Here is a 13,634-nt window from a genome sequence, read left to right as displayed (position 1 = left end):
CGTCCACCGGTACCCCCGAGCCCTTCTCTGCAGGACTGCTCTCAACCCATTCATCACCCAGTCTGTACTGATATCGGGGACTGCCCTGACCCAGGCGCAGGACCTTGCCCTTGGCCTTGTGGAACTTCACGAGGATCGCACGGGCCCACTTCTCCAGCCCGTCAAGGCCCCTCTGGATGGCATCCCTTCCCTCTAGAGTATCAGCTGCACCACTCAGCTTGGCGTCGTCCGCAACCTCGCAGAGGGCGCGCTCAATCCCACTAGCTATGTCATTGATGAAGATATTAAACGGTATTAAACGGTACAGGGAGACCTCATCGCTCTCTACAACTACCTGAAAGGAGGTCGTAGCGAGGTGGGGCTCGGTCTCTTTTCCCAAGTAACAAGCGATAGGACGAGAGGAAACGGCCCCAAGTTGCGCCAGGGGAGGTTTAGATTGGGTATTAGGAAAAATTTCTTCACCGAAAGGGTTGTCGAGCATTGGGGCAGGCCGCAGAGGCAAGTGGTTGAGTTACCATCCCTGGAGGTATTTAAAAGACGTGTAGACATGGTGCTCAGGGACGTGGTTGAGTGGTGGACCTGGCAGCGTTAGGTTAACGGTTGGACTCGATGATCTTAAAGGTCTTTTCCAACCTAAACGATCCTATGCTTCTTGACCGGCTGCCAAGTGTCCACCCAGCTGCCCCTCTTCCACAGGACAGGGGGAGAAAAGAGGATGAAAAAGTTCCTTCTGGAAATATCCACCTGCCAGATCCACAGGCAGCAGGGAAATATCGGCCCTCATAGTGCTGCGCTTTGGAGCTGTAGCTAGAAGGGCGTTGATAACACACCCATGTTTCAGCAGCGCTCCCACAGCATGGAGGCTGTCTCTCCAACCACCCCACCCCCAAAGTCCAGTAAGCTGGGGGTGGGCAAGAGGTTGGGAGGGGACAGAGCCAGGACAGCTGACCCAAAGTGACAGAGAGCGCTATTCCACTGTGCTATGGAAGCACCACAGCTGCCACTCAGAGCGACTGTTTTCTCCTACCGCCTCCCTCCTCACCAGAAAAGGGATATCGACGCGGCCTTATCACACGGCCATCGATAAAGCGCTCCAACAGGAGTTGGATGCTCCCAACACATTGCGCTGTGCCGAAACCACCCTCGCACGGCACGCCTGTAGCGTCACATACAGTATTTTCTAAAGTTTTAGCAGCAGCCCACGCTGGCTTTATGTACATTTGCGTACCACTTCCAAAAAGCTAAGCGCCTGCTTCCTGCAAGACGCAGGAGACTGCCAAGCGGTTCCAGCGTCACGCTTCAAGTGACTGGGCAAATCGCTATCTATCTACAGAACACTGTTAGCAGACTGAAACATTCCACATACTTACACTCCGGGGAGACACCGTTTTAACTTGCAGAACTATTCCCCTCAGTAAGACGCACCAGACAGAGGTGATATCCCCATGCTAAGTCTTTATTGTGCAACTGCTGCTCAAAGCTTTTATTACCTTCCACAGGCACACGTCACAAAAAATTAGACATCAACAGTGGCTAGACTGACGGGCAACAGACGAAATCCATTCGGTGGCGATTTGTACACGTGCAGCAACTCCTGTGGTGCAAAAATCTTAGCCAGGCGGCCAGCCCAACTGACGGCCACCCAGAATACGTAGATGTACGTGACAGACAGGCTGCCCACCCTCGGGCCCTTCGTCCGCAACCGTCCGGAATCCATTGGTCAGGCCCAGGTGAGCAGCACGCTTCTTGCCAACAATCACTAGATGCCCAAGAAGCTGGAGAAGGAAGTACAAAACCATAAATAAATAAAATCAAAAGCCACACGCAAAGAGGGGAGAGGGCAGGGAGGGAAGGCATGAGAGCAGAGAACCACCCAGAGAAACCAGTTCGCCAATTCCTAGCAATTCAACCATTGCGCTTCAAATTACTGTCTGTCCGCCTGCAACTGACATTTTCCAAGCAAAGCTACAAAGACCAAGTAGGCACACTGTGGGGGGGCGGGGGAAAGAGCCACGCAATTTTTTTCAGGCTCGACGGCAACGGACTACAAAACGGCCACAGAAGCTAAGCTCGTCTCCGGGTTCAAGCCCCCATTATACCTTTGGGCAACATAAGCCATTCGGGCGGAAAAGAAACTTTAGGCTGTCTTTGCATGGGTTGACAAAGCCTTTGAACTTGACTTTCAGAGCTAAAAGCAAAGCACCCGGCACCTCTCAACCAGCTTTGCCCTTCCTCAGCCCTGACCTACCAAAAACCCCAAGCCCTCTTCTCCGCATTAGAAGAAGTACTGCTGCTCTTACTCCAAACCATGACAACAGGCATCAGACTGCGCCCCAAAACAACACCGCATTTTGCACCAGAAGTACATACCCAGGGACGAGCATTGCTTTATATCACTACTTTTAGTCAAAAAGCTCAATCCCGTTGCAAGCTAGAGGCAAAGGATTATAGCGCCAGAAAACCCCAAACAGCCTACTGTGCCCTATCAAGGGGGAAAGGGGGGGATGGGAAAGAGTCCAGTAAATTCGGAACTAATTACAGGTACAGTTTAGCGTACAGAACGCTTCCACGGTACTTACAGATTCGCCAGAATCTTCTGCTTCAGATAACCTGATAATTGGCTCCTTCGGCATGACCAGGACAAGCGTCGGAGCTTGGGGTGAAAGATCGTGGAACGCGAGGCGCTGGAGGAAGAGTATAAAACAGTTAAAACGCAATTGGCTTCAGAGAAAGGTAATAGCTTCAGCAAATCAGTATGCCCCACTGAACTCGTACAGAAGCAGATCACCAGATACCCCAAACACAAGCCGAAACGCTGATTTCTCTTACGCGATGTTAGTACTTTCTATTAACTCATTACGGTCACTGCTCAGACGTTCGCTGTTTACATACATACGCGCGTGCGTACGCACACCGGGAAGCCCCGAGGAGATTGACTGCGTGTGCTTAATCTAAGGTTTCAAGACTATCCTCCTACACGAGGCAGGACCACTCCCACCCCTCGACAGCAGCAGCAGCAGCAAACTTTGCACGACTTGCGGTGCCAAAGGGATATCACGCGGCAAACGTCTGCGGCTGCCGCCAAGTGCGTTACCGTCAGAGGCCCTCCTCTGCGCGCGCGCACGCACGACACGGCGGGGCTGGGAACCGAGGCGAGCCGGACAGCACCAGCAACCCAGTACGCGCCGCGGCAGCCGGGGAAGGGGGGGGGGGGGCACCGAAGAAGCGCGATGTTTTAGGGATGGTGCAGTAGAGAGCGCCACAACCCAGAAAGGCCCCGCCCGTCCCCCGTCCCTCCTTCCCTCCCTCCCTCCCTCCAGCCACCCGCAGCAACGCCGCCACCCGCCCTGCCGCGCTCCCGGGCACCGCGCAACGGGTCCTCGGCTCAGGGTGCCTGCGAGCGCGGGGGGAGGGGCGAGGGGGGGAAGGGAAGGGGACGGGAGGGGAGGGCAGGGAAAGGGAACCGCGCACAGAGCAAAGCCGCGGCTACCTCCTCGTCCTCGTCGATGACGTTGGCGGGGAAGCGCCTTGCCGATGACCTTTCCGAAGACAGAAGCGGCGCCACCGGGCCGGGCGGCCCGCGCCCCAAGAATCTCGTCAGCCACGACAACGCCCCTTGTCGCCCCCGCGCTTCCTCCACTCGGCCAGGCCCTCCGCGGCGCCCATTGGGCCGCCAGATCGCCGCCGGCCGATCCCGCGTCTCGACTGGCTGTCTCGTCTGTCGTTTTCGCTTGTCCTCGCCCCCTCGGCGGGTCCGCCCTCGCCGACCTGGTGCTTACCGGGGCTCGGGGAGTTTGCGTGCCCTCGGGGCGCGGAGGGATCCGGCCTGGGGGTGGAGGGATCTGTGCCGTGTAGTGCTGCGACCCCGTGGGCGGGCAACGAGGTCTCAGAAGAGGCTGTTGTAGCTAGAAGGACTATTTATTGTTATTTATTACCGCATCGAGTCCGCCCCAAACGTGCTTGTGGCTTTTTGGTGCTGCTCCCTCCAGTCAAACGACTGCTTTTGCCAGGGCAGGGCAGGGCAGGGCAGGGCAGGCCAGGCCTTAACTTTTCAGAACGTTTCGCAGAACCAACAGAAGCTGCTCGAAATTGTTCCCTGAAAGCCCCGCTTCAATTGCAGACGTTTCTAAGCTGCACGCCTCCTGGGAGAAAATAAAATACAAAGCGTGTGTTCGGCACTGGTGGCTCGAGGGCTGGAGGGCAGATCAAGCTAGGATTTGCGCTAAGCTGGGTAGGAGGCTTTTAGAAAAACAGGCGGTGCCCCCAAAGCCGCCCAAGGGTGGTCTGTGGTGCCCTGCACCCCCGGGGACAGCGAGCAATTCGATTGGGCTACACAACTGTGTTGTAACATATATAAACCCTGCTTGCCTCTATATCGGGCCAAGGATATCCTTAGCCTTCTTTGCGGCAAGGGCACGTTGTCGGCTCACGTTCAACTTGGTGTCCACCGGGAGCCCCCCACGTCCTTTTCTGCAAAGCTGCTTTCCAGCCGGTCGGCCTCCAGCATATACTGGTGCATGGGGTTGTTCCTCCCCAGGTGCAGGACCTTGCGCTTCCCCTTGTTGAACCCCACGAGGCTCCTGCCTGCCCGTTTCTCCAGCCTGTCGAGGGCCCTCTGGACGGCAGCGCAACCCCCTGGTGTATCAGCCGCTCCTCCCAGTTTTGTATCATCAGCAAACTCGCTGAGGGGCCTGTCTGTCTGTCTGCCTGCCTACCCATCATCCGGATCGTTAATTAGGATGTTGAACAGGATCGGGCCCAGCATTGACCCCCGGGGTCCACCGCTCGTTCCTGGCCTCCAACTAGACTTCATGCCACTGATCACCACCCGCTGGGCCCAGCTGTTCAGCCAGATTTCAACCCACCCCACTGTCCGCTCATCCAGCCCCTACTTCATCAGCTTCTCTACGAGGATCTTACGGGAGACGGTGTCAAAAGCCTTCCTGAAGCCTAGGTAGACACTATCCGCTGCTCCATCTTTCTTATAAGCCCCCTTCAAGTATTGAAAGGCCGCAATAAGGTCTCCCCGGAGCCTTCTCTTCTCCTCAGCCTTTCGTCATAGGAGAGGTGTTCCAGCCCTCTGACCATTTTCGTGGCCCTCCTCTGGACCCGCTCTAACAGGTCCACGTCTGTCTTGTACTGGGGACCCCAGAGCTGGGCGCAGGACTCCAGGTGGGCTCTCACGAGAGCAGAGTAGAGGGGGAGAATCACCTCCCTCGACCTGCTGGCCACGCTCCTGTTTACGCGGCCCAGGATTCGATTGGCTTTCTGGCCTGCAAGCGCACACTGCCAGCTCGTATCCAATTTTTCGTCCACCGGTACCCCCGAGCCCTTCTCTGCAGGACTGCTCTCAACCCATTCATCACCCAGTCTGTACTGATATCGGGGACTGCCCCGACCCAGGCGCAGGACCTTGCCCTTGGCCTTGTGGAACTTCACGAGGATCGCACGGGCCCACTTCTCCAGCCCGTCAAGGCCCCTCTGGATGGCATCCCTTCCCTCTAGAGTATCAGCTGCACCACTCAGCTTGGCGTCGTCCGCAACCTCGCAGAGGGCGCGCTCAATCCCACTAGCTATGTCATTGATGAAGATATTAAACGGTATTAAACGGTACAGGGAGACCTCATCGCTCTCTACAACTACCTGAAAGGAGGTCGTAGCGAGGTGGGGCTCGGTCTCTTTTCCCAAGTAACAAGCGATAGGACGAGAGGAAACGGCCCCAAGTTGCGCCAGGGGAGGTTTAGATTGGGTATTAGGAAAAATTTCTTCACCGAAAGGGTTGTCGAGCATTGGGACAGGCCGCAGAGGCAAGTGGTTGAGTTACCATCCCTGGAGGTATTTAAAAGACGTGTAGACGTGGTGCTCAGGGACGCGGTTGAGTGGTGGACCTGGCAGCGTTAGGTTAACGGTTGGACTCGATGATCTTAAAGGTCTTTTCCAACCTAAACGATCCTATGCTTCTTGACCGGCTGCCAAGGGTCCACCCAGCTGCCCCTCTTCCACAGGACAGGGGGAGAAAAGAGGATGAAAAAGTTCCTTCTGGAAATATCCACCTGCCAGATCCACAGGCAGCAGGGAAATATCGGCCCTCATAGTGCTGCGCTTTGGAGCTGTAGCTAGAAGGGCGTTGATAACACACCCATGTTTCAGCAGCGCTCCCACAGCATGGAGGCTGTCTCTCCAACCACCCCACCCCCAAAGTCCAGTAAGCTGGGGGTGGGCAAGAGGTTGGGAGGGGACAGAGCCAGGACAGCTGACCCAAAGTGACAGAGAGAGCTATTCCACTGTGCTATGGAAGCACCACAGCTGCCACTCAGAGCGACTGTTTTCTCCTACCGCCTCCCTCCTCACCAGAAAAGGGATATCGACGCGGCCTTATCACACGGCCATCGATAAAGCGCTCCAACAGGAGTTGGATGCTCCCAACACATTGCGCTGTGCCGAAACCACCCTCGCACGGCACGCCTGTAGCGTCACATACAGTATTTTCTAAAGTTTTAGCAGCAGCCCACGCTGGCTTTATGTACATTTGCGTACCACTTCCAAAAAGCTAAGCGCCTGCTTCCTGCAAGACGCAGGAGACTGCCAAGCGGTTCCAGCGTCACGCTTCAAGTGACTGGGCAAATCGCTATCTATCTACAGAACACTGTTAGCAGACTGAAACATTCCACATACTTACACTCCGGGGAGACACCGTTTTAACTTGCAGAACTATTCCCCTCAGTAAGACGCACCAGACAGAGGTGATATCCCCATGCTAAGTCTTTATTGTGCAACTGCTGCTCAAAGCTTTTATTACCTTCCACAGGCACACGTCACAAAAAATTAGACATCAACAGTGGCTAGACTGACGGGCAACAGACGAAATCCATTCGGTGGCGATTTGTACACGTGCAGCAACTCCTGTGGTGCAAAAATCTTAGCCAGGCGGCCAGCCCAACTGACGGCCACCCAGAATACGTAGATGTACGTGACAGACAGGCTGCCCACCCTCGGGCCCTTCGTCCGCAACCGTCCGGAATCCATTGGTCAGGCCCAGGTGAGCAGCACGCTTCTTGCCAACAATCACTAGATGCCCAAGAAGCTGGAGAAGGAAGTACAAAACCATAAATAAATAAAATCAAAAGCCACACGCAAAGAGGGGAGAGGGCAGGGAGGGAAGGCATGAGAGCAGAGAACCACCCAGAGAAACCAGTTCGCCAATTCCTAGCAATTCAACCATTGCGCTTCAAATTACTGTCTGTCCGCCTGCAACTGACATTTTCCAAGCAAAGCTACAAAGACCAAGTAGGCACACTGGGGGGGGGCGGGGGAAAGAGCCACGCAATTTTTTTCAGGCTCGACGGTAACGGACTACAAAACGGCCACAGAAGCTAAGCTCGTCTCCGGGTTCAAGCCCCCATTATACCTTCGGGCAACATAAGCCATTCGGGCGGAAAAGAAACTTTAGGCTGTCTTTGCATGGGTTGACAAAGCCTTTGAACTTGACTTTCAGAGCTAAGAGCAAAGCACCCGGCACCTCTCAACCAGCTTTGCCCTTCCTCAGCCCTGACCTACCAAAAACCCCAAGCCCTCTTCTCCGCATTAGAAGAAGTACTGCTGCTCTTACTCCAAACCATGACAACAGGCATCAGACTGCGCCCCAAAACAACACCGCATTTTGCACCAGAAGTACATACCCAGGGACGAGCATTGCTTTATATCACTACTTTTAGTCAAAAAGCTCAATCCCGTTGCAAGCTAGAGGCAAAGGATTATAGCGCCAGAAAACCCCAAACAGCCTACTGTGCCCTATCAAGGGGGAAAGGGGGGGATGGGAAAGAGTCCAGTAAATTCGGAACTAATTACAGGTACAGTTTAGCGTACAGAACACTTCCACGGTACTTACAGATTCGCCAGAATCTTCTGCTTCAGATAACCTGATAATTGGCTCCTTCGGCATGACCAGGACAAGCGTCGGAGCTTGGGGTGAAAGATCGTGGAACGCGAGGCGCTGGAGGAAGAGTATAAAACAGTTAAAACGCAATTGGCTTCAGAGAAAGGTAATAGCTTCAGCAAATCAGTATGCCCCACTGAACTCGTACAGAAGCAGATCACCAGATACCCCAAACACAAGCCGAAACGCTGATTTCTCTTACGCGATGTTAGTACTTTCTATTAACTCATTACGGACACTGCTCAGACGTTCGCTGTTTACATACATACGCGCGTGCGTACGCACACCGGGAAGCCCCGAGGAGACTGACTGCGTGTGCTTAATCTAAGGTTTCAAGACTATCCTCCTACACGAGGCAGGACCACTCCCACCCCTCGGCAGCAGCAGCAGCAGCAAACTTTGCACGACTTGCGGTGCCAAAGGGATATCACGCGGCAAACGTCTGCGGCTGCCGCCAAGTGCGTTACCGTCAGAGGCCCTCCTCTGCGCGCGCGCACGCACGACACGGTGGGGCTGGGAACCGAGGCGAGCCGGACAGCACCAGCAACCCAGTACGCGCCGCGGCAGCCGGGGAAGGGGGGGGGGGGGCACCGAAGAAGCGCGATGTTTTAGGGATGGTGCAGTAGAGAGCGCCACAACCCAGAAAGGCCCCGCCCGTCCCCCGTCCCTCCTTCCCTCCCTCCTTCCCTCCAGCCACCCGCAGCAACGCCGCCACCCGCCCTGCCGCGCTCCCGGGCACCGCGCAACGGGTCCTCGGCTCAGGGTGCCTGCGAGCGCGGGGGGAGGGGCGAGGGGGGGAAGGGAAGGGGACGGGAGGGGAGGGCAGGGAAAGGGAACCGCGCACAGAGCAAAGCCGCGGCTACCTCCTCGTCCTCGTCGATGACGTTGGCGGGGAAGCGCCTTGCCGATGACCTTTCCGAAGACAGAAGCGGCGCCACCGGGCCGGGCGGCCCGCGCCCCGAGAATCTCGTCAGCCACGACAACGCCCCTTGTCGCCCCCGCGCTTCCTCCACTCGGCCAGGCCCTCCGCGGCGCCCATTGGGCCGCCAGATCGCCGCCGGCCGATCCCGCGTCTCGACTGGCTGTCTCGTCTGTCGTTTTCGCTTGTCCTCGCCCCCTCGGCGGGTCCGCCCTCGCCGACCTGGTGCTTACCGGGGCTCGGGGAGTTTGCGTGCCCTCGGGGCGCGGAGGGATCCGGCCTGGGGGTGGAGGGATCTGTGCCGTGTAGTGCTGCGACCCCGTGGGCGGGCAACGAGGTCTCAGAAGAGGCTGTTGTAGCTAGAAGGACTATTTATTGTTATTTATTACCGCATCGAGTCCGCCCCAAACGTGCTTGTAGCTTTTTGGTGCTGCTCCCTCCAGTCAAACGACTGCTTTTGCCAGGGCAGGGCAGGGCAGGCCAGGCCAGGCCAGGCCTTAACTTTTCAGAACGTTTCGCAGAACCAACAGAAGCTGCTCGAAATTGTTCCCTGAAAGCCCCGCTTCAATTGCAGACGTTTCTAAGCTGCACGCCTCCTGGGAGAAAATAAAATACAAAGCGTGTGTTCGGCACTGGTGGCTCGAGGGCTGGAGGGCAGATCAAGCTAGGATTTGCGCTAAGCTGGGTAGGAGGCTTTTAGAAAAACAGGCGGTGCCCCCAAAGCCGCCCAAGGGTGGTCTGTGGTGCCCTGCACCCCCGGGGACAGCGAGCAATTCGATTGGGCTACACAACTGTGTTGTAACATATATAAACCCTGCTTGCCTCTATATCGGGCCAAGGATATCCTTAGCCTTCTTTGCGGCAAGGGCACGTTGTCGGCTCACGTTCAACTTGGTGTCCACCGGGAGCCCCCCACGTCCTTTTCTGCAAAGCTGCTTTCCAGCCGGTCGGCCTCCAGCATATACTGGTGCATGGGGTTGTTCCTCCCCAGGTGCAGGACCTTGCGCTTCCCCTTGTTGAACCCCACGAGGCTCCTGCCTGCCCGTTTCTCCAGCCTGTCGAGGGCCCTCTGGACGGCAGCGCAACCCCCTGGTGTATCAGCTGCTCCTCCCAGTTTTGTATCATCAGCAAACTCGCTGAGGGGCCTGTCTGTCTGTCTGCCTGCCTACCCATCATCCGGATCGTTAATTAGGATGTTGAACAGGATCGGGCCCAGCATTGACCCCCGGGGTCCACCGCTCGTTCCTGGCCTCCAACTAGACTTCATGCCACTGATCACCACCCGCTGGGCCCAGCTGTTCAGCCAGATTTCAACCCACCCCACTGTCCGCTCATCCAGCCCCTACTTCATCAGCTTCTCTACGAGGATCTTACGGGAGACGGTGTCAAAAGCCTTCCTGAAGCCTAGGTAGACACTATCCGCTGCTCCATCTTTCTTATAAGCCCCCTTCAAGTATTGAAAGGCCGCAATAAGGTCTCCCCGGAGCCTTCTCTTCTCCTCAGCCTTTCGTCATAGGAGAGGTGTTCCAGCCCTCTGACCATTTTCGTGGCCCTCCTCTGGACCCGCTCTAACAGGTCCACATCTGTCTTGTACTGGGGACCCCAGAGCTGGGCGCAGGACTCCAGGTGGGCTCTCACGAGAGCGGAGTAGAGGGGGAGAATCACCTCCCTCGACCTGCTGGCCACGCTCCCGTTTACGCGGCCCAGGATTCGATTGGCTTTCTGGCCTGCAAGCGCACACTGCCAGCTCGTATCCAATTTTTCGTCCACCGGTACCCCCGAGCCCTTCTCTGCAGGACTGCTCTCAACCCATTCATCACCCAGTCTGTACTGATATCGGGGACTGCCCTGACCCAGGCGCAGGACCTTGCCCTTGGCCTTGTGGAACTTCACGAGGATCGCACGGGCCCACTTCTCCAGCCCGTCAAGGCCCCTCTGGATGGCATCCCTTCCCTCTAGAGTATCAGCTGCACCACTCAGCTTGGCGTCGTCCGCAACCTCGCAGAGGGCGCGCTCAATCCCACTAGCTATGTCATTGATGAAGATATTAAACGGTATTAAACGGTACAGGGAGACCTCATCGCTCTCTACAACTACCTGAAAGGAGGTCGTAGCGAGGTGGGGCTCGGTCTCTTTTCCCAAGTAACAAGCGATAGGACGAGAGGAAACGGCCCCAAGTTGCGCCAGGGGAGGTTTAGATTGGGTATTAGGAAAAATTTCTTCACCGAAAGGGTTGTCGAGCATTGGGGCAGGCCGCAGAGGCAAGTGGTTGAGTTACCATCCCTGGAGGTATTTAAAAGACGTGTAGACGTGGTGCTCAGGGACGTGGTTGAGTGGTGGACCTGGCAGCGTTAGGTTAACGGTTGGACTCGATGATCTTAAAGGTCTTTTCCAACCTAAACGATCCTATGCTTCTTGACCGGCTGCCAAGGGTCCACCCAGCTGCCCCTCTTCCACAGGACAGGGGGAGAAAAGAGGATGAAAAAGTTCCTTCTGGAAATATCCACCTGCCAGATCCACAGGCAGCAGGGAAATATCGGCCCTCATAGTGCTGCGCTTTGGAGCTGTAGCTAGAAGGGCGTTGATAACACACCCATGTTTCAGCAGCGCTCCCACAGCATGGAGGCTGTCTCTCCAACCACCCCACCCCCAAAGTCCAGTAAGCTGGGGGTGGGCAAGAGGTTGGGAGGGGACAGAGCCAGGACAGCTGACCCAAAGTGACAGAGAGCGCTATTCCACTGTGCTATGGAAGCACCACAGCTGCCACTCAGAGCGACTGTTTTCTCCTACCGCCTCCCTCCTCACCAGAAAAGGGATATCGACGCGGCCTTATCACACGGCCATCGATAAAGCGCTCCAACAGGAGTTGGATGCTCCCAACACATTGCGCTGTGCCGAAACCACCCTCGCACGGCACGCCTGTAGCGTCACATACAGTATTTTCTAAAGTTTTAGCAGCAGCCCACGCTGGCTTTATGTACATTTGCGTACCACTTCCAAAAAGCTAAGCGCCTGCTTCCTGCAAGACGCAGGAGACTGCCAAGCGGTTCCAGCGTCACGCTTCAAGTGACTGGGCAAATCGCTATCTATCTACAGAACACTGTTAGCAGACTGAAACATTCCACATACTTACACTCCGGGGAGACACCGTTTTAACTTGCAGAACTATTCCCCTCAGTAAGACGCACCAGACAGAGGTGATATCCCCATGCTAAGTCTTTATTGTGCAACTGCTGCTCAAAGCTTTTATTACCTTCCACAGGCACACGTCACAAAAAATTAGACATCAACAGTGGCTAGACTGACGGGCAACAGACGAAATCCATTCGGTGGCGATTTGTACACGTGCAGCAACTCCTGTGGTGCAAAAATCTTAGCCAGGCGGCCAGCCCAACTGACGGCCACCCAGAATACGTAGATGTACGTGACAGACAGGCTGCCCACCCTCGGGCCCTTCGTCCGCAACCGTCCGGAATCCATTGGTCAGGCCCAGGTGAGCAGCACGCTTCTTGCCAACAATCACTAGATGCCCAAGAAGCTGGAGAAGGAAGTACAAAACCATAAATAAATAAAATCAAAAGCCACACGCAAAGAGGGGAGAGGGCAGGGAGGGAAGGCATGAGAGCAGAGAACCACCCAGAGAAACCAGTTCGCCAATTCCTAGCAATTCAACCATTGCGCTTCAAATTACTGTCTGTCCGCCTGCAACTGACATTTTCCAAGCAAAGCTACAAAGACCAAGTAGGCACACTGGGGGGGGGCGGGGGAAAGAGCCACGCAATTTTTTTCAGGCTCGACGGCAACGGACTACAAAACGGCCACAGAAGCTAAGCTCGTCTCCGGGTTCAAGCCCCCATTATACCTTCGGGCAACATAAGCCATTCGGGCGGAAAAGAAACTTTAGGCTGTCTTTGCATGGGTTGACAAAGCCTTTGAACTTGACTTTCAGAGCTAAGAGCAAAGCACCCGGCACCTCTCAACCAGCTTTGCCCTTCCTCAGCCCTGACCTGCCAAAAACCCCAAGCCCTCTTCTCCGCATTAGAAGAAGTACTGCTGCTCTTACTCCAAACCATGACAACAGGCATCAGACTGCGCCCCAAAACAACACCGCATTTTGCACCAGAAGTACATACCCAGGGACGAGCATTGCTTTATATCACTACTTTTAGTCAAAAAGCTCAATCCCGTTGCAAGCTAGAGGCAAAGGATTATAGCGCCAGAAAACCCCAAACAGCCTACTGTGCCCTATCAAGGGGGAAAGGGGGGGATGGGAAAGAGTCCAGTAAATTCGGAACTAATTACAGGTACAGTTTAGCGTACAGAACACTTCCACGGTACTTACAGATTCGCCAGAATCTTCTGCTTCAGATAACCTGATAATTGGCTCCTTCGGCATGACCAGGACAAGCGTCGGAGCTTGGGGTGAAAGATCGTGGAACGCGAGGCGCTGGAGGAAGAGTATAAAACAGTTAAAACGCAATTGGCTTCAGAGAAAGGTAATAGCTTCAGCAAATCAGTATGCCCCACTGAACTCGTACAGAAGCAGATCACCAGATACCCCAAACACAAGCCGAAACGCTGATTTCTCTTACGCGATGTTAGTACTTTCTATTAACTCATTACGGACACTGCTCAGACGTTCGCTGTTTACATACATACGCGCGTGCGTACGCACACCGGGAAGCCCCGAGGAGACTGACTGCGTGTGCTTAATCTAAGGTTTCAAGACTATCCTCCTACACGAGGCAGGACCACTCCCACCCCTCGGCAGCAGCAGCA

General features: G+C 55.4%; 1 protein-coding gene across 1 annotated transcript; it reads right to left on the bottom strand.

The window, feature by feature from the left end:
- Positions 1–1,610: 1,610 nt before the first annotated feature.
- Positions 1,611–3,730, bottom strand: LOC309601931 (adenosine 5'-monophosphoramidase HINT1-like; the record flags this gene model as incomplete). The annotated part of the gene is made up of 3 exons (XM_082335185.1): positions 1,611–1,775; positions 2,580–2,684; positions 3,491–3,730. Coding segments are annotated over 3 exons (510 nt in total), but the record flags the coding sequence as incomplete, so codon positions are not given.
- Positions 3,731–13,634: the final 9,904 nt, after the last annotated feature.

The sequence above is a fragment of the Platalea leucorodia genome, assembly GCF_965183815.1.
Source record: "Platalea leucorodia genome assembly, chromosome: W".
NCBI classification, from domain to species: domain Eukaryota; kingdom Metazoa; phylum Chordata; class Aves; order Pelecaniformes; family Threskiornithidae; genus Platalea; species Platalea leucorodia.
This window is presented reverse-complemented; position numbering and strand designations above follow the sequence as displayed.